The 25,288-nt window shown below is 42.5% G+C and overlaps 2 protein-coding genes across 2 annotated transcripts in view; both read right to left on the bottom strand.

The window, feature by feature from the left end:
• Nucleotides 1-853: 853 nt before the first annotated feature.
• On the bottom strand, nucleotides 854-25,144 carry LOC306794306 (uncharacterized protein; the record flags this gene model as incomplete). Its single annotated transcript, XM_079292343.1, has 10 exons — nucleotides 25,063-25,144; nucleotides 23,020-23,250; nucleotides 22,691-22,879; nucleotides 20,870-20,953; nucleotides 20,124-20,241; nucleotides 18,956-19,054; nucleotides 13,143-13,227; nucleotides 10,667-10,778; nucleotides 1,215-1,318; nucleotides 854-932 (listed from the first exon to the last, which is right to left on the bottom strand). Exons 3-10 carry the CDS (start codon nucleotides 22,826-22,828, stop codon nucleotides 854-856), a joined length of 819 nt encoding a protein of 272 aa, XP_079148469.1. The 5' UTR covers nucleotides 22,829-22,879; nucleotides 23,020-23,250; nucleotides 25,063-25,144.
• The window catches only part of LOC306794305 (uncharacterized protein), a gene marked incomplete at its 3' end in the record, with an annotated part of 50,188 nt that continues 47,922 nt past the window's right edge, over nucleotides 23,023-25,288 (bottom strand). Inside the window, exons 10-11 of the mRNA XM_079292342.1 lie at nucleotides 25,063-25,230; nucleotides 23,023-23,250 (exon numbers count right to left, since the gene is read on the bottom strand). Coding sequence (XP_079148468.1) covers nucleotides 23,023-23,250; nucleotides 25,063-25,230 — 396 coding nt within the window. The remainder of the gene's footprint in view (nucleotides 23,251-25,062; nucleotides 25,231-25,288) is intronic.

Genomic DNA, 25,288 nt, shown 5'->3' with positions numbered 1-25,288 from the left:
ACCCTTGTGGCTATTTATTTTAGTATCCAGAACTATTAAAACAAGTTGTAATTCTGATGTTTATTGTACTACTATATTACAAATCAGAAGCATGAAACTTTTATTTAATGGGAGGAGATGTAGACATGTTATGTTTTATTATGTTGAGGGAGTTCCTGTGTGTATGTAAGAAACATTCTATTGCTCTAACTTCACGTAGCCCGTGTGTTCCTGGTGTAAAAATACTTTGCTACAGGTTACCATAGCAAAAACGTTAACCAAACACACACACACACACACACACACACACACACACACACACTGTATCTTAAGAACGAGAGCGAGGGGAAACACAGCAGACACAGACGGTTATGGTGGTGCTGGGCGGGGCTGAGGGAGGCACCACAGGGGGTGGGATGACAGAAGACAGCTGGACCGCTTTGATCTCTGGAAAAAGGAAGATGTCACGCCCATGCCAATGTGTGTGCGTGTGTGTGTGCGTGAGTCATGATGGCGCAGATATGCAGAATGAGGGCCAGGTGCGAGCATGTCAGAGAATCCACCCGAATCACTCAGACACATGCACAGAAACACTTACTACACACAAAAACACACACGTATGCACGCACACACACACACACACACACACACACACACACACACACACAAAATAATCACCAGTTTGCAGGTATAGCGGTTTGCTGTGCTGTTTAACCCCCCATCTTTAGCCATCTTTAGTAAACAAACATACTGAACAGGATAGACACACACACACACACACACACACACACACACACACACACACACACACACACACACACATAGAGACAAACCAAAATTCACGAATTGAAACAGTAGGGTAGATAACAAATACTCACTCTTTCTCTTCAGTGACGATGAGCAGCACCTTGTTTTGGGCCTTCATCCGGGCAGTGAGGTTCTCGCTGGAAGCCCTGAGAGGAGAAGAAAGACTTTGACATGTCAATGTTACCGAGTGGAAAACTAAACCAAATAAGGCTTTTTTAAGGACACAAACACCCACCAGTTACACAGCATCTTTTACCTTAATAATGTAGTAGTGTTACTTTAACATTTATTCAGTGGTCATCGCCTTTACAGTGTACAAAACCCATATCAAATAAAAAGCAGGCAAGGTACTGGGAACTGTTTTTTTCGAAAACAAACGAATTGAATTCGTAATAAAAAACACATCACAGGGTTAAGTGTGGTCCTACTTTTGTTCAGTAATCCAAGGGTTGACGTTAGTCATGACCAGCTGGCTCTCATGGCGTAGGTTTGCCTGGTCAGACCGCGCCCCCTCCGAGAGGAGAGCGTCCACCTACAATTCAGTCAAAGATTACCGATCACAACGCAAGCTGTCATACAGTAATGTTTTTTTTTCAATAAAATAGTTATTTCCTAACTTTAAAAACCCACCATCTATTATCTGACTGGATTCGTGATGAACAGAAACTGGAACATTCACTCCATCATTGTTTCAATGTGCATTAGTTAAACCAGATGTTTTTACAGCTTAAAAAAAACATAACTTTCTTTCATGGAAGATATAAACTTCTAACGCTGGCTCTCCAGATATGGGTTTACGTCTCTCACTCTACACTCAAAAGAGGGATAAGTGGGGCTCTAACAGATGGGACGCAATGACAGGGTGAAAATAAATGTCAGAAATACAGCCTAATAGCAACACAAGAAAAGAAAAAACAGTTAAATGGAGAATAATGGGGGATGAAAGAGATGGCATTTGCAGACGCAGGTATAAATAACAGGGTTAGGTATTAAGCAGGTGCAAAGCAGGAAAGATGGAGGATGGGGAGAGCAGAAGCAGACTGAGGACGAGATTGGAGAGAAGAGACGGGTGAGGGGTGAAAACAGGGATGGGATGGCACTGGCCAAACTGCTGACTTTTTCGTTCTGCTTATCAGTCAAGACCTTTCCAGGCCTAAACTCTCAGGACCCTGACACATTACCCTTATCGCCATGGAAACACATTGATATACCATACCATTTTTCCCACAAAGACTTGGGAAAACATGAAAAAAAGTTTCCAATATGTGGGCCATGATTTAAGGATTCCAAAAATGTCATACGATTAACCCAAAATGTCAAAAATATCAACTGCTGTGCGAGGTGAATCATGTACTGTGTGCGTGTTCGTTGAATGCCAAACGTACACCAACATATTTTCCCGCTGATGTTTGTCTTAAAAACCCCGCAGAGTTAGATGTGAAAGACAGCTGATCCTATAGATGCTGAGCGGACTGTAAAACAGTAAGCAGGAGTAATCAAAGAAGTGAGCCTTCATTTCATCAAACGACTTCAGTTGAAACAGGACAACACAGCGAAGAGCGGAGAACCATCAAGATGACAAATACAACAGAGACGAATTGTCTGTAGTGCTCATAAAGTCTGTAACTTTGTCTGTGCTTGTTGATCCAGTGATTGTTGGGGATTATGTCAGTATGCACTGTAAGTCAAACTCCCACAGGCCACATCCACAGCACGGTCACCTGTGCACCGCAAGGTTGAAGGGAAAATAACATGTACAACTGTATCTAAGAGAAGCGAAATTCGCGCAACAACTCACAGAAACGTGACATATTTTGCTTCTGTATTATTGCAGCAAAATGTGCAATGTAGTATCACAATTTGCTGCGACATTAAATGAAACAAAAAAATGCTAAATGAGCAAATGCTGCACCAGAGTTCTGATACTTGATACAAACGTTGGCTGAAAGGATGCATTGCAGCGCTGGTGAAATCGATTGCATACTTCACACACTTGCTTTGTATTTGAGGACATTTAGGTTAACGCCACCCGGCTGACATGAGGTTTGTCATGCAGAGGTGACTTTCAGTAAAGTCAGATTGTAGTCAAAAAAGAAAAACAGAAAGGTTTGAGTTTGTCTGTGAGACAAGCAACATGAGCAACCTCCCACATGTCAAATGAATGTGAGATAATAAATGTGCAATTCAAGAAGAGAACGACACAAATGAATAGGCTGCTTCACATATGATAGGAAGTTGTGAAGACGACAGCGGCATATAATCAATGATTCAAATTGAATAACATGATGAAAGATTTGACTTTTAACTTCAATCAGAATAAGGAAGGGCTGCATGTTTTTTGCCAATAAAGCAATAAATACAAACTGAAGTAACAATGAAATTACACCAAGCAAATCATTTAATTTTGAAGAGTAAACTCAGTCAGGGCATCAGTTGTAATTGCATGTGTCAACAATGGAATACATATTGTGGATACCCTGTTTCATGTCATGCACGGACACATCTTCACGTGAAGGAGGTCCTTATGTCGCCCAAAACCACCCGTTAATACTCCAATAGTAATTATATACACAGAAATATCAAAACCCTACCATTCAAAAGCTCAAAACACCACAAAACTCACACCGCATCTGCACACACCTCCACACGCGTGAGCGTGCACACGCTCACTCACGCACACGCTGGTGGGATCTGCGCTGTAATGACAGTAATTACCTGTGGTCCCACATTAACGTCTCTCTCCTGACCGTCTGACTGGCTCGGCTGGTGGAGGGATGCAAATCGCAGCACAAGTCTGATGTTGTGATTAGGACTAAATTACGCACCATCACTCTGTTTCCGCCGGTGTCAAGGGAGGCAGTGAAAGGGTGTGTGAGGAAGAGGGGGAGAGTGTGAGAGCGGGACGGACATTTAGAGAAAATGGCACAAAGGAGGTGCAATTGCAGGCAGGGGGAGGAGTAAAGTAGCATACCTGCTTAACATTTAGATTGGTTTTGTTGCGCAAATATTTTAGCAGATGATGGGGGCTAAAAGGGGCAACAAAATGCATTTGGGACACACTAACCAAGTCGGGCGATACCACTGGTCCTTTCAGGTCTATGCTAGAGAATATGAGTTTACCACTGCAGTGCTGGTGAAGGATGTGGGATCAGCTGCTGCAACAGTTTTTGTCATTTTGATTTGTTTGCTCTGTCAAAAATAACGCAGAGTTGTCCAGTCCACAGCCCAGACTTTTCATTGACAATAGAAACAATATGGACTTGGTGCAATCTTTTTCTGAACTTCTACATCTGAATGAACTTTTATGACAAACCTCATAGTGTACCTGCAGGCCAAAAAAATAAATAAAAACTGTGTGGGGACTTAAGCAGTTAATGGATTTTCCTTCTTTTCTATTCTTCATGGAGCTGTGGACGAGTATCACATTGCACATCAGCTTTAGGACTCAAACACACCAAGCTGTCCAAGGCCGTGGGATAAACTTAACTCAAAGTTAACTTTTCTTGGGAAAGAGAGGAATATGAAGATGAGGGACTGGTTGTTGCTACCATCACCATCAAACCGCCAGAGCTGAATACGAGCCGGTACTCTGTTCCACTCAACTCATCAGAGCACATCCTCTCATCAAATTAATGAACACATTTATTGTTAAACACGTTTTTATAAAACATTCATTCATTCTGTCTAATTAAAAGACCCAACAGGCCTGACATCACTTAAATATGCACACTTATCACTCACAGGGTCTGAATTAAAGATCTACAGGCGTGTGTGTGTGTGTGTGTGTGAGTACACTGTATGTGTGCATGTGCTCGTAGGTGGCAGGAGAGAATGAGGCTCCCTAAGCAGGTCTTCTCACTCTAGGCTTAATGGTGATAATCATGGCGTGACCCAACATTAAGACCATGTGCGTATGTTGGTGTGTGTCCCTAATGGTGACGATGATGACATGTTCTCCATTAGACTAGTCAGTGGGCCACAGCAGATCTAGCATATTAATGATGCTGATGATGGCTTCTTTAATTACCTTCGTCTGCTGCTGCATGGCCTCACTCCTTTCCCAGAGTCCTTTTTTTTTATCACACACTCTCCTACGCATGCTGCTGGGTTGTTTATCAAAGGCTCCCATCATTGAAGTCCCCTATCTTGTGTGTAGCCTGCGTGAGCACAACTACATTACCGGCCTTGGTAGAAGATTCTCACCCACCAGCTGGAGGAAGCCACCACATCTATCCTGTGCTACTCTAAAATATAGAGGAGACTCTGGCTGTGTTTTGGGGTGCAGACTGTCATGTGTCCATACATTTGCACATATTCGGAGTGCTCTTTACCTCGCCTTGGATCACACAGTTTCTGAATTTAATCGTAACATTACCAATTTTAGACAGCATTTCATTTGCATTTATTTATTTTATATTGCATTCAAATTCATTGCAAGAATAATTGTTTTAAATGACGTTTAACTTCCAAGAACTTTGCTTTCTTCTAGTTTCTGAAAGTAAGGCGAGTTCTTTTTTGATATCGTACTAAATTCAGTCATCATGTCAGCACTTGCATCGTTCAAACAACACCAAACCTATTAACCTGACTCTGCATTACATTGAACTAGCCAGTTCTTGAGGTTGCAGCAGGATTCCTGGAGGAAAAAAAAGATGCAAACAGTGGTGAGCAGGCAGACTCTCCGATGTTTAGTTGTCCAGGTGACCATCCCTGGTCACCTGGACTGACAGCAGCAGCACAAAAGAACAATTTTAGGTTTTTATTGTTGCTGCATTGTTTAGTGATGAGCTAATGCAGCAAGAGTTTGGAAAAACACTACCAGCCGCGTTGTTATTCCTGCACCTTAATAGAATCTTGGAATATAAAATAATGTATAGGTGGGAAAGCATTTATTTATTATTTTCCGCTACATGATTGAATTGTAGGAAACCATTTCTGCTCTCTCACACACACACACAACGTGCCATGGCCGATCTCTTCTTAAAAGGCCCTTAGTTCACTTTAGAGTACAGTGAAGGAGGCCACAACTCAGAAATGCAGGGTTATCAGTGAGCATCATCCTATTCACATGTTCTCTTAGAGAGCAGCCTTTGTATGAGAAGTGGGTCATGAGGTTTACTAAAACAAATCACTTAATAAAAGTGCTGCTGTGGCAAAATGCTGAAAAGAAGAATAAACCTGCTTTCATCGGTAGTCTTTATTCTTTGCTTCTGAGACTGACAATGACAAAGACATCATTAGTGATACTAAACAGCTCTTTCAGAACCTGTGAATAGGATTTTAGTCAAGTTAAAGTTGCAGCTAAGGTGAGATGATTAAAGGATGGCCTTGAGTAATTACAATAGCAGCAATCCTACGCATTTGTATTTCCACCCATTATACAAGTTCCCTTTACCAACGTCTCAAACACAGGTATACAAAAGTGAAGAGTCTGAACTCTAAGTGATAGATTGTCTCTAAAGCGTTATATGAAGCTAAACTAAACGTGACCTGAGAATGAGAGAAGTGTGTTCAGCGATCGGACTATATATCAACCATTGAAGGAATGATCGACAAGTTTGTTCATACGCTCATTCATAAGATGCTTAGAATCTGCTGTGCTGTGCAGTTAGATACGTTTCTGGTGGAGCTGCCGAGCCCCGTTAATCAGCACGACTGACCAGGGAATTCAAAATCCTTCATTACAAACCAATTTGCCATCTCTTGTCCATGGAGCGAACTATAGCATCTCTGTTCTCCATATGCCTGCTCAGCAAACATGTGAGAAGGTAACTCAATGGATAGGGCTGTGTCAAAACGTCACTTTTGTAGGTCTTCAAATGAAGCTTTGAATGTCTGTCGTCAAAAAATTGGGAATGCAATGATTTTGTGTTGTGGTGGTTACATGAATGTACTAATTTGTGGTGCTGTAGGATTGGTGCTAGAGCGCTCCGTCAGGTCCGGGCCTCACTGTTGCAAGCGGGAGCTTTTAGTCGCAGTGAAAGTGTTTTTTTCTGAAAGGCTAAACGCCGTTAAAAAGCCTTTGGACTGAAGCAGAAAATGACTTTCCATGAAAAACGTAATGTGAATTGTGCGATGATTACATTGAAGTTATTTGAATAAACGTTGACTGTTGGAGCGCCGCATCGCTGGCTGTGTGGGTGAGAGAGTGACGGAGAGAAGGTGGACTATTGCGCACAATGCCTCTGTAAGTTATTAGTAATAACTTGAATGTCAACGTTATGAATGAAGCGTTGAACTATTTGATGCAGCACTAGCTTTGGTTATGATGGAATTGTTGTGCTGAGCACAGACACATAGACTTTTAAAAATAATTTGAATAGAGGAAACACTGCTGGATGAATCGAATGTTTAGACTTTAAACTTGTATAAATGTTTACATTACTAACTGTATTGCCTGCAAAACGCTTCAAGATTCAAGCATTTCAAAGGGGACAACAGAGGCTGAGCCACACTGTTGCCCCCTGGCGATCCTGAATATACCCCATTGGATGATGTGGAAATAGAAACCATTGGCCAAGCCTACTGAGAGAGAACCTTTAATATCTATGCACCTGTTCCACATCTTTCTCTCTCCCGCTTCCTTTGCTAAATATTAAATGCCCCTCATGATCTTTTGCATACAGCAACCTGTGAGGTGGAGAAAGAGAGTGACAGCTAAGAGGGGCACAGAAAGTCATAGAGACAACACAAGAACAACAGCAGCCGCGTCTGCTCGACTGTCCATCCCGTCCCTCAGATGAATTACGTACACGACTGTAGCTTAATGAACGGTGTTTGAGGGTGATGGGACACAAGGACACGCATGCACACACACACATTGAACAAATACAAAGGCCATTCCATGGTGAAACAGTCAGACACTTCTCTTTATTCATCAACTAAACAAATGAGTTTCATTTGTCTGTCTGTGTGTGTGTAAAAACGGTGATCTAGTGTGGGTAATTTTAAGCTAATTAAGCCAGGCTTGGGGCTTCTATCAGGTATAACGAGTGAGATCAATGACCAGATGGGAACGTTAGCATCAAGAAAATGAAAAAAACACTGCACACTCATGATTGCACCGCCACATTTCAAATGAAAACAATTTTGCCTGTGATTGATACCTGCAAGTATGTGTCAAAAATGATTAGATAACTGCAACGCTGGGAAGCTAAATCACTATCTATCGTCTATCAGTTGTGGAGTGGTGAAGAAAAATGGATCAAATTACATTTCTCTTTGTCAACCAATAAAACAGCTTCTTGCTCAAGTTAAGCAGCGACCAGGATCGTCTCTCTAATCACTAGGCAGGCGCCCTGCTGACTAGGAATGATTACAAGCTACTGTCTAATTGTACTTCTGTAGGATGACATCAATCGTCGTAAAAACTTTATGGGAATGAAAACATGCTTATAAACTTTTGCTATCTGAAAACTTCCCTGCAAATCCTCATTAAAGCTGTTTGAAACCGTTTACTCCATGCTAAGAGAAGTTGAGGTAAACACACTAATGACTGTGATTGTGTGTGTGTGTGTGTCAGAGAGAGACAGAGTAAGGAGTGAGGGCTGATCTGATCAGTCACAAAAACACGCCTCATGTTGACCACAACTCGCATTTGAACTGGACTCATGCAGAGGGACAGGATCAAGTGAAGTCAGTGTGTGTGTCTGTGTGTGTACCCGCGCATGCTGAGCGGCAAAACATGCAAGCACAAAATTGACTGGCAGATAACTTCCAAATCCTTTTCTTCATATCAGAAAAGAAACATTCAACAAACCTGGGAAACGTAAACAAGACTTTGCATGCAACACACATAAAACAAACACACACATATACACACTGTGTATACAATGACACACACACACACACACACACACAGAGAGAAAGACAGAGCTATCTGAGGTTCAGCTACTGAGCACTGAGGCAATTTGTAATATAGATTTCCTCTATAGGCCACTGTAGTGTACCATTTACCATTTCAAACCCTTTGATTTTTTTCACCAGCGGATAATTCATCTTCTGCTGGTCAATAACAGAGATTGAGACCTAATGAAGGAGTCACAGTCAGAAGGGCCATCACAGTGGTGTTTAAACACTGTTTGGAGTCAGATTCATTGAAAAGCCCATCTGTTGTTGAAATGATGGAACACAGCAAGAACGCAAAGGGGAAGTGTAATGGATTGAGTGAAAGAGCATGCCAGAGAAGACACGTATTCAAACGCATGCAGATAAGTACACACACACACACACACACACACACACCCAAACAGTTTCCTACAAATGTGGGAATACGCTAGAAAAGTACACGCAAGTAGAGTGCAGATCTGAGCCAGTTGTGTCTCCATCTTCCCTCCCAAACAAAGGAGAGTTGAAACTCACTTAATTATCCCCCCCGGCTGCCTTACAGTCAAGATGGTGGTGAAGATTTAAAACAAAAAAAACAACAACAGGGATTTAGTCGTGTTGTATTGTAACTAACTTGAAGGAAATTAAATGAATCTGCAGATGCTCTGGTTTAAAATGAGGCCAAACCTTTTCTATGGATGTCAGTTTTTGAGCCACAACAAAGGCCAACATGTGGCCTGCTGGACATGAGGCAAGGCTTGTTTTTAGCCGAGCCGGTTACCGGAAACGCTTGCGGCCCTGATCCCGTAAAGAGGAGCAAGGAGCAGTATGATAAATGTAATAAAATAGGTGTTTCAAAAATTGGGAATCACCTCAACCACAAGAGGTCCATGCGCATAATGATCCCTCCCAGACCTGAGCCAAACTAAAGTCAGAGTGGAAGCCCACGACTCTCTCAGCAGTCACACAGCAAAGGCCGACATGAAAGCATTTTTACCCGTTGAGATATATTTCAAGAACTCTTCGCAAGCACTGGCTTGGCTACTGACTGACCAATCATCTGGCCTAAGTCAGTGTCTTACTGGCCCTGGGCGATCACCATTGTCAAACCCTGGTGCACTAATGTTAAGAGGAAAAAAAGGAGAGCCATGCTATGTGGGCTGCATTATTCACAAGGACGGAGTGAAAGAAAAAGTAAGGTGAGGAAGAGCGAGTGAAAGAGAGAGAAATGGAGAGACTGGGAAAAGGTATGGAGGAAAAGGGTGAGAAAAGAGAGGGAGAGAGAACAGGAGAATGAAGAGAGAAAAAGAAGGGAGAAAAGAGAAGAGTAAGTATCAGAACAAAATGCTAAATCAAGATCCAAGAGAGCAGGACTGTGCACAGGGGCTTAGGACGGAATTCAAAGTTTGTCGAATCTAAATGAACATCAGTTCCCCGTCCTGGCTTTACCCTTAATTATCCATTCTGCCTTTGTACAGCGGCGGCTCAGCTCTGACAACTGCTCTCCCCTGAGACGCCCTCCCCCTTCGCTCCCAGCCAGAACATTAGGGAATATCAGGGAATATTACACCCAGGAATTAATGCTCCAAATCACCTTGCCAGGTTTAGGTCCCGCACACACCCCCTCCTTCTCTTGGACAAGATAATCCAGGCTCTAGCACCGGATATATGCCACTAATCATCAAAAAGGTAAGGGGGCGGGGGGTGTTAGAAGGAGAGAGAAGAGGGGGGAAGGAGAGGAGAGGAAGGGCATGAAACGAGGAGGAAACCTCAACATGTGCTTATTAGTCTACCTGTTTATGCCGTACAGTGGACCCACCTTATAAAAAGGGTAGGGTCACTTACAAAAATCAATACGCTACTGGCCAGAAGGGTTAGATGATTACATTTAAGTGGCGTTAAGTGGTAAAATTGGAAGAGCTTTCTGTCAGTATCTTAGAATTGTTCAGATGACAAACACCTCACCTGCGCTGTGCTCCAAGCCAATTCAAAAGCAACGCTCAGAATGATTTGCAGAGGCTGTGTCACTCAGGTCTGGTGTGCATTCATTTACCTGTTCCACGGCATCCCGTTTCTCTCGCACCGCCTCCAGTTTGTGATCGACAGCCTGCTGAAGATTCCTCCTCAGCTCTGCCACTTCTGTCTCCAGCCTCACAGCCATTGACCTGAACACACAAACACAACGATTAAATGTATCTCTGTACTAGAATAAGGTCAATTCAATTAAAAGAATTCGTGATATATCTTGGATGCATTTTTTTTAAAAGTCATTTAAATATTTTCACATTCATTATTACAATAAACCATCCTAAAGACAAACACATTGAAAGTATTTAATTCAATATGAAGTTTTCTCGAAAATCAAGATCTGTGGGAGTGTTTAAATAGGCCCAGTAAGTGTGAGAGTGTGTGTGTGTGTGTGTGTGTGGCAGCCGAGCTAAGGGAATGTGAAGGGGATCAATATGAGGGGGTCTATTCCTGCCACGCAACTGTGCGTCTGTGTGTACGTGAGTCAGTTAGTGTCTGCAAGTGTGTGTGTGTACACGTGTGCGAGCAAGTTTGTGTGTGCCAGCTGCCCTGGCTACAGCGAGATCAATACGACAAATGATTACCATTTCCACAAACCTCCCTCCACAGCCTCGCTTCGGCCGCTCAGTGAGCCTCAACACCCCGACCGACCTTCTCCACACACACACACGTGCACCAAAACAAACCAGCCCTACTCTTGACCCGAACCTCTAAAAGCAAATGAAAAATGAATGTTAAACATATTTCAAGCAAAAGTTTTGGGACAGTGAACTAAAGTTAGTGTATTGTAGATTTTACAGTAAAATAAAAAAGAATGACTGTGCAGTGAAAGATCACAAAGTCAGCATTTGACCATTAGTTTTTAATGGCATTTGTGTTAAATTGACACATATAGAAAATACCCAATAAATGATGCACATGTCAATATCTACCACTCTCCCTCTGTACATCATCTGTTATTTTTCTCAGTTATTGATTTAGGCTATTGACTGCCGAAAACATTGACCTATCACAAGTTACTGGATTCTACTTTTTTTTTAAGGCCGCAACTGTCAATTGTTTTTATTATTGAGTTTTGTCTTCTGTCAATCAATGAATCACTTAATTTATAACACGTCAGTGAAAACTGTCCATCACAGTTTCCCAGAACTCAAAGTGATTTGTCCAAATGACATGTTTTGTCCAACCCACAGTCCAAAACTCAAAAGGTATTTCCATTTAGTTTCTAGGGAAAACTGGAAGAATATCTGGCAATTTTACTTCAGAAAAATCACTTAAATGATTTATCAAAATTGTTGCCAGTTCATTTCTTTCAACAATCAACCAATTGTCGAATCATTTAAGTTGTTTTCTTTTAAATCTTTTAATAGATGGACAAAAGCTTAGTCTAAAAGAAAAGTACAGTATTCATAAATCAATGATCATTATATTTTCAAATCAGTAACATATATATTTACATTCTAAAATATATCCAAATAAATGACACTTTATCTCAATATACAGATTAATTCACTCCATGTTTCAGCGCTGAAGTTGAAACGAACAGAGTAACTCAGTGGTGGTAAAAGCTGCAGCAGAACGGCCGAAACCAAAAGGAGAGAAAATGCCTGACAGATCGGCCCATGGAGAGAACACACGATCAGATGCACAGAGTGGAAGAGAGAAAGGAAAGGAAGAGAGGAGGCATCCTGTGGAGAAAGGAGGGGATTTCCCACAGCACAGATGGAAGCCATTAGTGTGGCGTTGTTGCTTAAAAACCTTTCATGTCTTTGCAGTTATTAGATAATACTGGGTTATTAAGCAGTAAACAGCATGATTCTGCAAATGGATATAATATGCAGACACAGCGATTGCTTTACCATTCACGACCTAAAATTGATTTAAATGTAATAAAACGTTATAATTCATAATATAAAGTCTCCATGCAGAGTTCGAAATTGTGGGTTGAAGATGAAAATGTTCCATGGCTCAACTTAACCATGAAACTCCCGATATGAGACCGTTGCAGTGAAGTCGCGTGGAAGCCAAAGCCACAACCGCAGATATGTGCGCACAAACAGACGCACACAAACACACACTCCACTGGGTGATACATGCTTGCTGATGTCATCACCGCAGCTCTGGTGCCACACAGGGGTCAACCGGGGGTCTCGCCGCTCAACTCTGAACTCCCCGACCTAACAGCTGCTTACCTACCGCGGCCCATCGACACACATTTTCACATTTGTTCGATTCACTCGGGTGCAGAAGTTCATTTTCCCGCTGGGATATCCAAATCTTCAGAAATAATAAAAAGTTAGGCGTTTTGCTTTGAAGACTTTCTGAAACAATGCACGTATTTAGAGCTTAGGGCTGTTCTGTTCAACACATGTTCAGTTATACTACTGTACGCCGCGTGCGAAAAAGCGAAATGTTTTTGATTACTGAGTTTACACAGGGGACCATGGGAAATAGGATAAGAGAGGAAGCTGCTTTCCCTCTCTCCCTCTCTCCCTTCTTACCTTATTTTCTCCTCTGCTAGCTTTCCCTCATTCAGGCAGCCCTCCATCCGCCTCGCCTCCTCTGCACGCGCTGCCAACTCCTCCACTGAGCAGGAGAGAGAGAGGAACGACAGGGGCAGGCACGTGCGAGACGAAGAGCAACAGTTCACTTCAGACCTGCTGGTTAAGATTCATTAAAGAGTATTCAAACGGCCACGCGACAGAAGAAAAATATACGTTCTAAATGAGACATTATATTGTCAGATGTAATGTCAGATCTTGAGGCTGAGTTCATTTTGTTGTCTCATTCATTTAAAGAAAGAAACACGGAACACATGCATTTATATACAGTAACTTACATGCTCCAGCAGACAAAGGTTTTAAAGAATGATTTGCAAAACTTGAATACACGGAGGTGATTCTTGATGTCGCGTCAAATTCAGCATCAAAATATGAACCGCGAGCCACCTTCAAAGCAAAAACGCACTCCGACCACAGAAGAAGCGCTGAAAGAAGGCAGAAGTGAAAGTATTGCACTGCTTGCACTTAGACGAAGCGGCAGCCCTGTTGTTGAGACATAAAAGCGCGCTCCCCGAGTTGATCAATAGATGGCACTCTTTACCTTGAGCAAGCCAGATGAGCTCATACTCCCGACTGCATCCCTTCAATCATTCCCTGTTCAGCCGGCCCCTCCGTCTACATGCAATAAAACCCCATTGTCCTGCACTTAGTAGTTTAGCACATTGAGTGCTTCCTTGGTTAGGTATGCTTATGCAGGCCCTTTTTAGTTTGAATTTAAAATTTAGGATTTACCCCCCCCCCCCCCCCTTTTTTTTTTGTTCTGTATGCTGTTTTGTGAGTCAATGTTTCTTCATAGCTCTTAAAACCTTTTCACTATATTCAGTATTCAGTGAATATAACATAAACTGTCAGCCATCGGTGGTCAAGGCTAGCGAATATTGAGGAGGTGTGTGTGCTGAATATGTAGAGGTGTGCTCCTGAGTACTGCGTGTGTGTGCGTGTGTGTGTGTGTGCGTGTGTGTGTTGAATATTTACAGGACGGACCATGACTTTGTGGGTGTGCATGTGTATTTGAGTGCGTGAAACGGAGAAATGTTTATTGTATTGCTGTGATGCTTTTCGGGCCACGCACCACTGTGATGTAGTGGTGGGACAGACTGAACAGGGGGAGGCTAAAACCAATACCAGAATGGAGGGAAAGGAGAAAAGAAAATCTACATTTAATAAAGCCATGATTCATTTATGATTTTGCAGCATCCAAACTGTTTAAACTGAAGCCCTGGGGAAATTGAAGCTGCAACTGGAATTGCTAAACATTTAACAATGCAAAGACACTTGTATTTGTGTGTGCGCATGCGGCCTCTACCGTGGCTATTCCACTGAATCTCAAGGTGAAAGTTTGAGTTTTGAGTTTATGAATCTCAATAATCAATAAGGCAGAAATAAGAAAACTTGAGTTGGGGCATCAAATTCGCAATCAAAGCATTCGTTTTGAGGTGACCTCAGTGACACCTCCCAGCAGGGGAGGCCACAGAGAGAGCAATTAGCTGCATAGACTGACCGTTTACACAAGCGCTCCTATCTGTACACACACACACACACACACGCACACACACACACACACACACACACACACACACACAGCGGAAACACTAAATTAAGTGAAAAGACACTTCTATATAAAATAAGAAAACACACAAAAGTACAAAGCAGCAAACATAGACATACAGCAGGAGTTCACTTTCGAGAAAATAAGATGTGTGGTATGTTTAGCTGAGGTTTGATGACCAAATGCTGCCAACATTTTCCACATTACAAGAGGATCCGCAGAGGATTGTGGATTTCTCAACAATCAATTCTTCTTAATAGCTTAAAATAGATGCTGCATTTCCCCACAATGGTGCGGCACGGCTCTACTTAACTCGCTCTTTTTTGGTTTTAGTAAAAGTCGTGTGTGGTATTTGTTTTTGGGACCGCCTCTAGCGAAGTTCCAAGTGAGCCGAGCCGGTATTAGACCACTGATTGGTCAGAGAAAACTGCCACTTGCACAAACCTGCCATGCTACCGTCAATAGTGACGGCAATTGTATTTTTATTCACTCTACCCAGATTTATTCATTTTTTAACTACGCCGAATGCTATGCCATGCATTTGACAAAGTGCTGGCATTCCTCTGCTTGGCTGCCAATGGAAGGATTCAGCGGATGTTGCGTTGAAGTTGATGTCAGGTAATTTAATGCTGCGTAGATATGGCGATCAGGTGAGACTCTGGCCTACACTGAGTGGGTACTATCGGCAGTGGAACACAAAATAGAGAGAAGGACCTGGTACCAAGAGGGAGTCAAGTCGAGCCGAACCATGCAGTGGAAATGAGACATGCGATCTTGGGTCTCTTACTTTCTTGACCCTTTTATAGTGGCTTCACAACTTATGGTATGACATTAGTTCATAATCTAATCTCCCCTTCTCAATGCCTTCATAAGAGCTACAAAGCCCATCATACGGCATCAGTTTATATTCACAGATCTGCAGTCAGATTACCCCGCTCTCGGAGCTAACCTTTAACATGAGAGGGTACGAGAACCCGGCTAACCCTGAATCAGTGGTTGGGGCTGGGCTGGGCCCTGCCCGGCCCTCATAAAAGCTTCATAAGGCTTCATAGGGGCTTCCTTTGGCTTTGTTGGGGGATTCGTAGCGGGCTAAGGTGCTCCCGAGAGACGTCCCAAAGCCTCCCAAGACTCACTCCCTCTCTTTCTGAAGTTTCATGGGCTTGCAACACTGCTTTTGGGTATAAGCCAAAAGGTGCAGGCGCACAGCCACACACAGTCATGCACACAAATACACCACAAGAAAAATATCATATGCACACAACAGTGAACACTAACAAAGACAAAGAGCAACACACACACACACACATACACCCCAATACACTCCCCTCTTGCTCTGTCCTCTTCGCTTTATTTACAATCCTCTGGCAGCGGTACAAGGGCCCGGGGCTATAACACACGGCACCTAATGCTCAAACTGCCAGGTAATCTCATGTCTGACATCCCCCTTTGATAGAAACTGATCAATAGACTCTTGTAAAGGAGTCATTTTCTCTGATGTTTCTACCAACCACTTCTCTCTATCTCTATCCCCTTCTCTCACTATCTCTCTATCTCTCTCTTTCCCCCGTTCTCTTTTATTAGCCATACATTTATAATTCATATTTCAGCAGGGCCAAGTTTGCTCTGAGACAAAAGGGGGGCTTCTTTGTGTAATAAAGAACAATGGCAGTGAAATGATGGGGAGAAATGGCAGTGTTTGCTGCTGGTTCCGGTGAACAACAGTTTTGGGGATCGATAGAGTGTGAAATGGGATTATAGCCAGTAATAGAGGTGAATTGGAGGAGAGAGGCATGTGCACGTGTGCGTCCAGGGATCCAGATTGGAAAGCAGCGCGCACACACACACACACACACACACACACACACACACAGACTTGCACACATACATGCACACAATAATGATTTCATCATCTTTAGGCAGATGCACATCAGCAGCACAGAGTGGTGGTAATATCACATTTCTGTTTTTGTGGAAGTGTGGACATATGGATATTGTGTTTTTGTTTATGCCGTTATTTCATTTGTGGTCACACAGCATCACATTTATTTCACGTTACAGCAAACCTTACAACACATCTTATTTAAGATGTAAGATGACACGATCAGCCATATTTGAATATTTCAAACATCTTTGCTTGATTGTCACAGGTGGGCCCTACAAAAACATTTTCCCAAAACAGTTAACCCGCCATTTAGATTATTAGGCATACAGTTTTCTGTGAATCTGATTAAGAACAAAACTTTTCGACTTATTGTCTGAATATATGTCTTAAGAGTTTCAAAAATCATGCCACAAGTCAGTTGTTAATTCAGTTCAAATGACCCATATATACTGTAAATACAAGGTATGTATGGTACACACACTGGCTCTCCACTTAGTGCAGTTTAGTGTTTGGTTTACTCTCCGGACTGAATATTTTGTAAGAAAGAGAATATCTAGTGAAGTGGTAATCATACAGAAAATGCATGCAGTCAAAGAGTGACATTCAATTTGACACATACAGCCATGTGGCAGGTTTCAGGACTTTCTTCTCTCCTTTTTAATCAGCCTCTTCTTTCCCGTCTCTCCTGCCACAGTCTGATTGAATCCAGCTACCTTCAGCTGCTTCAATCTCATCCATATGACACTTCTCTGGTTCCCAACTCATCCTCCGATTCTCTCACCCCGTGGACATTACCCCTAGCTGGCCACAAAGACCCTCTAATATAATATCCATCACATCCCAATTACAGTACAGCCCTGTATACGCCCAGTTAAATGTAGGAGTCATGCAACATGTTACCCGTCTCACAGCAACAAACAACTTTATAAGTAAAACAATAAACCATAGACACAAGAACATATGTAAGTTCAAATAATAATTGAATCATCAGCTGCAAAGTTTTTACTCTGTCATTTCACAGACAAACAAATAACATCCATTAAAACAGAAATAAGTACTGAAATGACGTAACAGTCTTAAATATGGTGTTTTCTTTGAAATGTACTGACTACTGCCGCTTTGTCTTCATTGTTTTACAGTGTACCTTTTTGTGTTTGTCCATCTAACAATCTGCATTCTAACCTGTTCTTTGTCACAATCGACTCCATCCTAGACCAGCTCTACTGTTATCAACCATCTCCACTCAAGATGTTGTTTTATAATACAGAAAGTACCTCAACAAGGGCTCCATGTTAATAAGAAGGGCCTTTTGTCCACAACAGTCATTTCTGAAGCTGACTCCTCGCCCAGTCTATTCAGGCAACTGCCATATGCAGGTAAACAATGCCCCCTTTGTTATACTAATGCAGCTTTATTCTTCTTAAGGCATTACAATAGGCTCGACGTTGCTGGATTGTATTTGCTGAAGGTAAAAGCGTAATAATATGTGGTTTTGTGTGGAGCGTAGAGTTGAGGGAATGGGTTTTGATCACAGACAAAGGCCAAGCTACACAGCGTTGTCCTTCTGTCTCTATCTGGTTAATGAGCAGTGTTCACCGAGCAAGCCAGCCACTGTCTGCCACAGAGAAAGACCTCAGATTCATCTCTCTGCGGACAATAGGTGAGTGTGTGTATATTTGTACCTCGGAGAGCAAGCGTGTACCGGTATATGCTAATTAAAGCAGTGGGAGTTTGGAGAAATGGCTGTGTGCGTGTGTGTATGAGAGGTGTTTGCCTGGCGTGACCGTAGATGTGTACGTTAATTCTTAATGAGACATTTCTGTGCCCAGTGAGACCCAGCCATCACCATTCCTGCACTGCCACACTACTACAAAGGCCACCATCAGGCGCACACACACACACACACACACACACACACACACACACACAAACTAGATCATTACCATACCGCCAAAGCAGTGCGCCATTAAATCAAACCTCTATCTACAGTGTGTGTGTGTGCGCGCGTGTGTGTGTGTGTCTGAGCCAACATTGCGTGCTGACAGCTAGCAACCGAATCACCACATCGCTGCACCACTGCTGGCTAATTTGAGCGAACTGATTGAGCTAACAGCAGTGTGGCTGGCTCAAAACAAAAGGCAGGGAACACTGAAAAGCTTCCCCAGCATCCTATATGCTTCTGATAGCATCCACTGCCAAACAAGAAAAGCAGCGTGACGCGTGTATCAAACAGTGAAGTGAGATAAAATCTCAATTCTTTAAATTAAACTTTTTGCTTCTGCACCACTTTCTCAATTGTAACTCTTCCTGAAGTCCCTGCACCTCTGCTCTCTGTACGACCAGCTCGTTGCTCCGTCTGGCTGCCTCTCGTCTGGCCTCCTTCAGCTCCTCCTCTGACTGTCTGAGAAGTGCCACACGTACCTGCAGTACAAGTAAGGGTCAAGAGTAATAGTGGATAAGTGACTGCGTTTTCATGCACACACACACACACACACACACACGTGGTGTTGTGGCCTCGTTCAGATCAAGCGTCTTGCTAGATTGGGTCTCGAATGCTTTTCACACCTGCCATAAAATGTGTGTGAGTGACAACTTGTTAATTGATTTTTGATTCCCTATCTTACATTTGCTTTTATCCATGGGAAACCTTGACTGAAACATCAAAATAAATATATGTTTGCCTCTGTCGTGCAGCTGGAGAACATTTGAAGCTTGAAAATCATGTCCGATTTATTTGTGTCAAGGTGTTTGGAAGGCATACAGTAGTCAACTCTGCATAATGCAAACACATTAGAAAGTCCTGCTTACCGACCACTTTATTTTATACTCCTTGCTCGTAGATGTAAATGGCGCCTGTGTCCTACCATGACGCATTGTGTGACATTAGGCTGAATGAATAGAAAAGACCTGAAAGCAAGAGGAGAATATTCTACCGTTGTGTGTGTGTGTGTGTGCGTTTATTAAAATCAACATGTGCATATGATATTCTTGTTAAGCATGACATGTCTATCACTTGTATGTGCCAGAGGACACACAAATTAATGTGTCAAATCAAATGCTCCCACGTGCACCTCGACCACACACGCATGAATGATGTGGCTATGACTGCCAGCAATGTTGGCACTCTGCCAGGCTACAGTTGCCACTTTGAGTAATTTTAATGTTTAGTGTCCCATTGAGCTCTTAATTGGAGTCAATTTCACCAGCCTTGGCACGTTCGGTGCAATAATTAATGGCGAGGCAATTTGTTTCTGCCAGGCAATCACGGGACAATCACATGAGTGGTGGGTGTGTGGTGTCTGTGGAGGTGGGTTGAGTACTCCTCTTTGGGAACTTGAATTGAACCTCCAGCTCCATGTTCGCAGCCTGAGATGCATGCATAGGCAAACATTTTAGGACAGTATATGAGGCGACTTAATTCAAAAGGTCTAAATAACACGGCTATCTCTAAATTAGAGGAGAGGACAGCAGATATGCATTACTTTAATACCTTTTGGGTGTCCGCCATTTTCAGACGTATCACTTCCTGTTCCAGCTGGCTGCGATTGCTCATGTTTGTGTGGTGGGATGCAACAAGACTTTGCCTCAGACCTGCTTTCTGCTGGGCTCTATGGGGAGCAGAGCAAAGACTGTGTATAGAATGCATAGCACCAATAAATACAGGGAAAGAAAAACGATCTGCAATAAGAATAAAGTAAACCAGATAAGCATAATTAATAGATAATGATTTCAATCGATTATTGTGTTCATTAGTATCTGTAGATAATATATAGTGAGCTACTGTGTGCCATTTGGCATGCAGGCTGTTAAGAGAATGAGAGAGAGGAGGGGGCGGAGGCAGATGGGAAGGGCACCAGAGGCGAGACAAGGACAGGAACCGGGATCAGCCGAGGAGAATGAGAGTTTTATAGACTCGGTTATTACTGTCTCTCCAGCTCTTCATCTGAAGAATAGCCTTTTCACACTCTGCAAGGCGCTCAACCTGCTCAGTGCAGCGCTGACACACACACACACACACACACAAAAATGTGGGCGCTGGAATGTAGCAATGTAATTTTTTTCTTAAACAAAATTGAAGTCAGAAACATGAGTTATTTTTGAATATAGGTAGATCGAAAACATGTTCCCTCAAGTCTTATCGCTGAATGGAACTGTAAGTACCGAATATGCAGTGAAAATATGCCCATCTGTAATGCGTAACCTTAAAGTGTACAACAGCACAACGCATGACCGCACCTTCTGCAGCTGCTCTGTGTGTGTTAGCAGGCTGAGGTACTCCTCATCAGAATGACTCTGTAGGTCACACTCCAACATCAGTTCCTATGAGTAGAGAGAGCAAGTGAGATAGGTAGCGAGAAAGAAGAAGATTGTTAATATTTCATAGGACTAACAGAACTACTAAATATTGCTTGTTTTTTGGCAGACTTTTTTTTCATTCATTCATTATTTATTTGGATCCCCATTAGCGTTCACAAAGTGGTCGCTAGTTTTTATGCAGTCCACACAAAAACAATAACAATAAAAGCAATTCTAAAACGGTGTAAATAAAACAAGAGAAGACTAAACAAGCCAAATGTAGGGATCAGAAAATAAGGGGAAATGGCACTACATATGAAACAATAAACCATGATGGCCTAACAATGGAAACAAACACAACATTGTCATAAAAATGAACAGCAACAAAAATAACAATCATAATAATAGTAAGATTAAAGCAAGCAATAACTAGGGTGGTGTTAGTCATTCATGCACTGAAAAGGAAACCACCAAAATGCAAACAACTGATTAAAAAAAGAAGTCCCAAAGGTATCAATTGGAATGAATTGCATTTCTACAGAAACGCATTTTTGGTTTACTAATAAATGACACTGATGTGCCACGAAGTAAATACATCATTATGTACGACACTCATTTGTGAATTGATTTGTTGCGTCGCAGAGCACAGAGACACATGGCCTTGATGTTGTAAGCACAGCTGACAAACTCCAACACTGCCAACATAATATTGACAAGTGAATCTAGCGCGAGAAACTACATTCGGCAATGGGTACCTAAAGATCTTAGCAATGTTCTCAAAATGACAAAGGAGTGTCTCCTTGGAAAAAAAGACCTTGTAGCTCATTGTGTTTTCTAAATGTATCAGCAGCCTCAATCTTTGTCGATTAACTGCTGTCCTTTATCGAGGCAAATGATGTTACTCATTCAAAAGTGGACATCTTTGTAGGAAAGGAGAGGAATTCCACATCTTATAGTATTCATCTTTACGTTCTTCCCTGGTCAGAATACCAATGGACTAGAATATAGATCGCGTTACGATACTATAACTGTATAAGTCACATTTCTTTTTCCACTTGTGCTCAAACGTGATTTCATTTTCATATTTTTTTTATACATTTGATATTATTTCACTTTTCCTTTCAATTTAGATTTTCTTGTAAACAGGGAATTAAGACATCAGTGATTTTAGGGTGAGCTGAGCCCAACAGTTGCACGAGGTAGAGAATTAGCAGGACGTGAAGCTCCATAAGAACTCCTAACCTCTTGATAGGCGCCTCACAATCAAAGTCATTAGCCAGTGTAATAAAGGGCCTGAGATACAGCCATTCTTCAGCAGCCTAACTCTTTTATAACCAACAGATTAAAGTTGATTGGATTAAAATGACATTCTGCCCGTCTGACCTTGGCGGCAGCAGTTAAGTTCATCCAAATTAAATTTCTCCGTAATAAAGATGATTCATTTGTTGCCTGACGTAGTAAATATAAAACAGACAGAAAGAAAAAAGGAGAAAAGATTAAGTGACACGCTCCAGTGCACACATGCACGCATACTCTAGGGCGCAATGACACATGCACACAAAGGCCCATGCATGCCCTCACACAACATTGATGAAGCTGACACGCACCTGGGAGCTCACGTAAGAACACTTAAATGTTGTAGTAAAAGGAATATTCCAAAATCATGAGGTTAGGACTGATACAAACAAATGCTGTTGTTGTTGTTGTGTATACGTGTGCCTGCTGTTTGATCGTGTCCGCCTGCTCCTGCAAGGAACCCACCGGGCCTTTAAGGTGGTCTGCTGTTTGTTGACTCTCTCTCAGCAGATTCTGGTCGGCCTGGAGCTCATCCGTCAACTGGTCAAAAGCCTCCTGGGCGTTCTCCCATTGGCCAACCTTCTCCAGCCACCGCTGCTCCATCTCAGCGAGCTCTTCCTTCAGCGAATGCGTTGCCAATTGGGAATCTCGTAGCTGCCAATACAACAAAAGTGATTAAGGCAACGGGTGAATTGTAGCCTATTTATTTAGAATAGTTATATCGCTGATGACATCTCTTCACATGGTGCAGAACAAGCAAAATGCAATAATGATAATATACTGCTATGATATACCTGTTACTGTGAATACTGTAGTTCCTCTTCCAAAAGCTCCACCTGCCCTTGCACCCTATGCACCTTCTCTATCGCTGCTGTGTACTTTTGTCTAAAAATGGCTCCCGTTTCTTTCTGCTCCTGGGCTTGTAAACAGGCATCTTTTATCACCTCCATGGCTCCTTTTAGCTGCTGATGAAGAAGTTCCATCTCAACCTCCTGCTTCTTCAGCTTCCCTTCAAATGTCTCCACCTGAGAGCAAACACAGTACAGTCAAGCACAAATGATGAGAATAAACCTTTGCTGTTTATTTAAATGGAACAGCTCTGGTCTGATGGTTTGGTATAGTGTGACCGAAACATTGTTACATGTTTAAGGGAAGCAGCATTTTGAGTCCCCTAACGTTTAGGTGCGATACACCAGGTGTGTGAAGAGTTACAGAGTGAATGTGTTGCAAGTAACTGGTGACAAAAGCAGCAGGAAGCCTTAATTATGTAAACAGGCCACGTCGTCGTGATTAAAAATAAATAAATAATGGTGGTCGACTAGTTTGTCTAACATGGTGCAATACACTGCGCTGCTCTACAGTAACCCCGCTCGTAATGAAAGGGGAACCCAGGAAGTGAAACCGGGCTTAATCCCGGTGTTACACAAGGAATCCTACCGTAGCTCACCTTTCAAGGGGAGAGGTGGAGAAAGTTAAACCCGCTCTCACACTCATCTCGAGTTCATCCACGTTAATCCCGCTGTAATCTGGATCAGAACATGAGGGTTTACAACTAATGACAGCCAACTAGTTAGATTTCAGTGGTTCGCCGGTAGAAAAACGTGCTCGTGTAAAGGAAAGAGACACAAAGCAGAGGAGAGGATGGAGCGGCAACATCTACTTCTATCTTCTAGTTTCCAGTCAAAACTGAACAAGCCGTGTAGGTGTATGTGCGTGGACTGTTTAAAACCATCGACACTGCCCATGTACACTCGACTTTATTCAAGTGTGATGGTGAATGTTTTATCCAAGGTTACACAAGGTAACAGTTTTAAAGACACACACACACACAATATAAAGGAGGGTGTCACATGACAACTTTACCTATTACAGCTGAACTGTAAATGTTACTTGATCTCTGCCTCAGTATTTCTCTCCTGGTAATGTATCCACTGCTGTCGAAACACGAATGGTGGATTTAGCGTTTCATTCTGTCGCCGGATGAAAGGCCTTATGAAAAAGGCTCCATGGGAACACCATGGCTTTCTTGTGACCATAATCAGGAGCTTGTGCTTTGAGGAAACAAACAGCCCCTCATTAAATATGATAGGACACACGTCGCTTTGACCCTCATGTGGCCTGGTGTTTCAGTATTCATGGCTGTCACATGACTACCCAAGATGACCCTCGTTTGATTGCAACTTCATTCTCCTCTATTTTTTTATTTTTAATCTCTCGGCCCGTCTTTCTCTCCCCTCTATTCATGTTTTGGGTCCAATTGGATGTGAGAGGTTGACAAACAGAGGGGTCATCTTGTCTTGTTTGGTAATTCAGATGATGTAGACGGGGATGTGTCTAAGTTGACTACATAATAAAGCTCGACTGCTGTAAACGGGTCAGTTTATTGTTCTTGGCAAAAGACTGACTAGTTGATTGTCTACTGTGATTTAGATCACTCGCACACAGACGCATAAGTGCATCCAATTTTGTTTTTTTCTTTTTGTTGTGGATTAATGCAATAGATTGTTCTGCTGTAGGTTCATGGCTCAACTGATTGACAACTGAGCACACAAAAGGCTTGCCGTCTCAGCGGCTATGTGCAGCTGACTTAAACTGCCTTGAGCTTCGTGGCCTTTGACTCTCGATACTTCAGCCTGCTCTGTATTTGGCTGAGCTCAGAGTTGTTCTGCTTCAATCGGCTGTGAAGCAGGACGCCTCCTCTGGCTCCAGCGTTCCGCATCAATCTTGAGAGCTTGTTTCACAGCTTCCAAGTCAGAGTTCAACTGATCTATAGCTCCTCCTCTAGGGGAGGTGGAGATGAGCGAGGGTGAAGAGGAGACGAGAGAATGCTTCCATACCTGTTGCTGACCAATACGGAGCTGATCATGTAGCTGCTGTTGTTCTTTCTCTTTCTGCTCGATAAGGCACTCGATATCTCGGACCTTTTCGCTAAGCGGACACCTCTCATCCTGGTGTCCTCTGGCCTTGTGTTTCAAGTGTCTCACCTCCACCTTCAGTGCTGCCACCTGAGTAAAAAAAAAAAAAAAAGGAAAGAGGAAAAGGATGGAAATGGAATAACTTCAT

This window comes from Melanostigma gelatinosum (genome assembly GCF_949748355.1).
Source record: "Melanostigma gelatinosum genome assembly, chromosome: 20".
Classification (NCBI taxonomy): domain Eukaryota; kingdom Metazoa; phylum Chordata; class Actinopteri; order Perciformes; family Zoarcidae; genus Melanostigma; species Melanostigma gelatinosum.
Note: the sequence above shows the minus strand (reverse complement) of the source record. Positions and strands in the feature narration are given on the sequence as shown.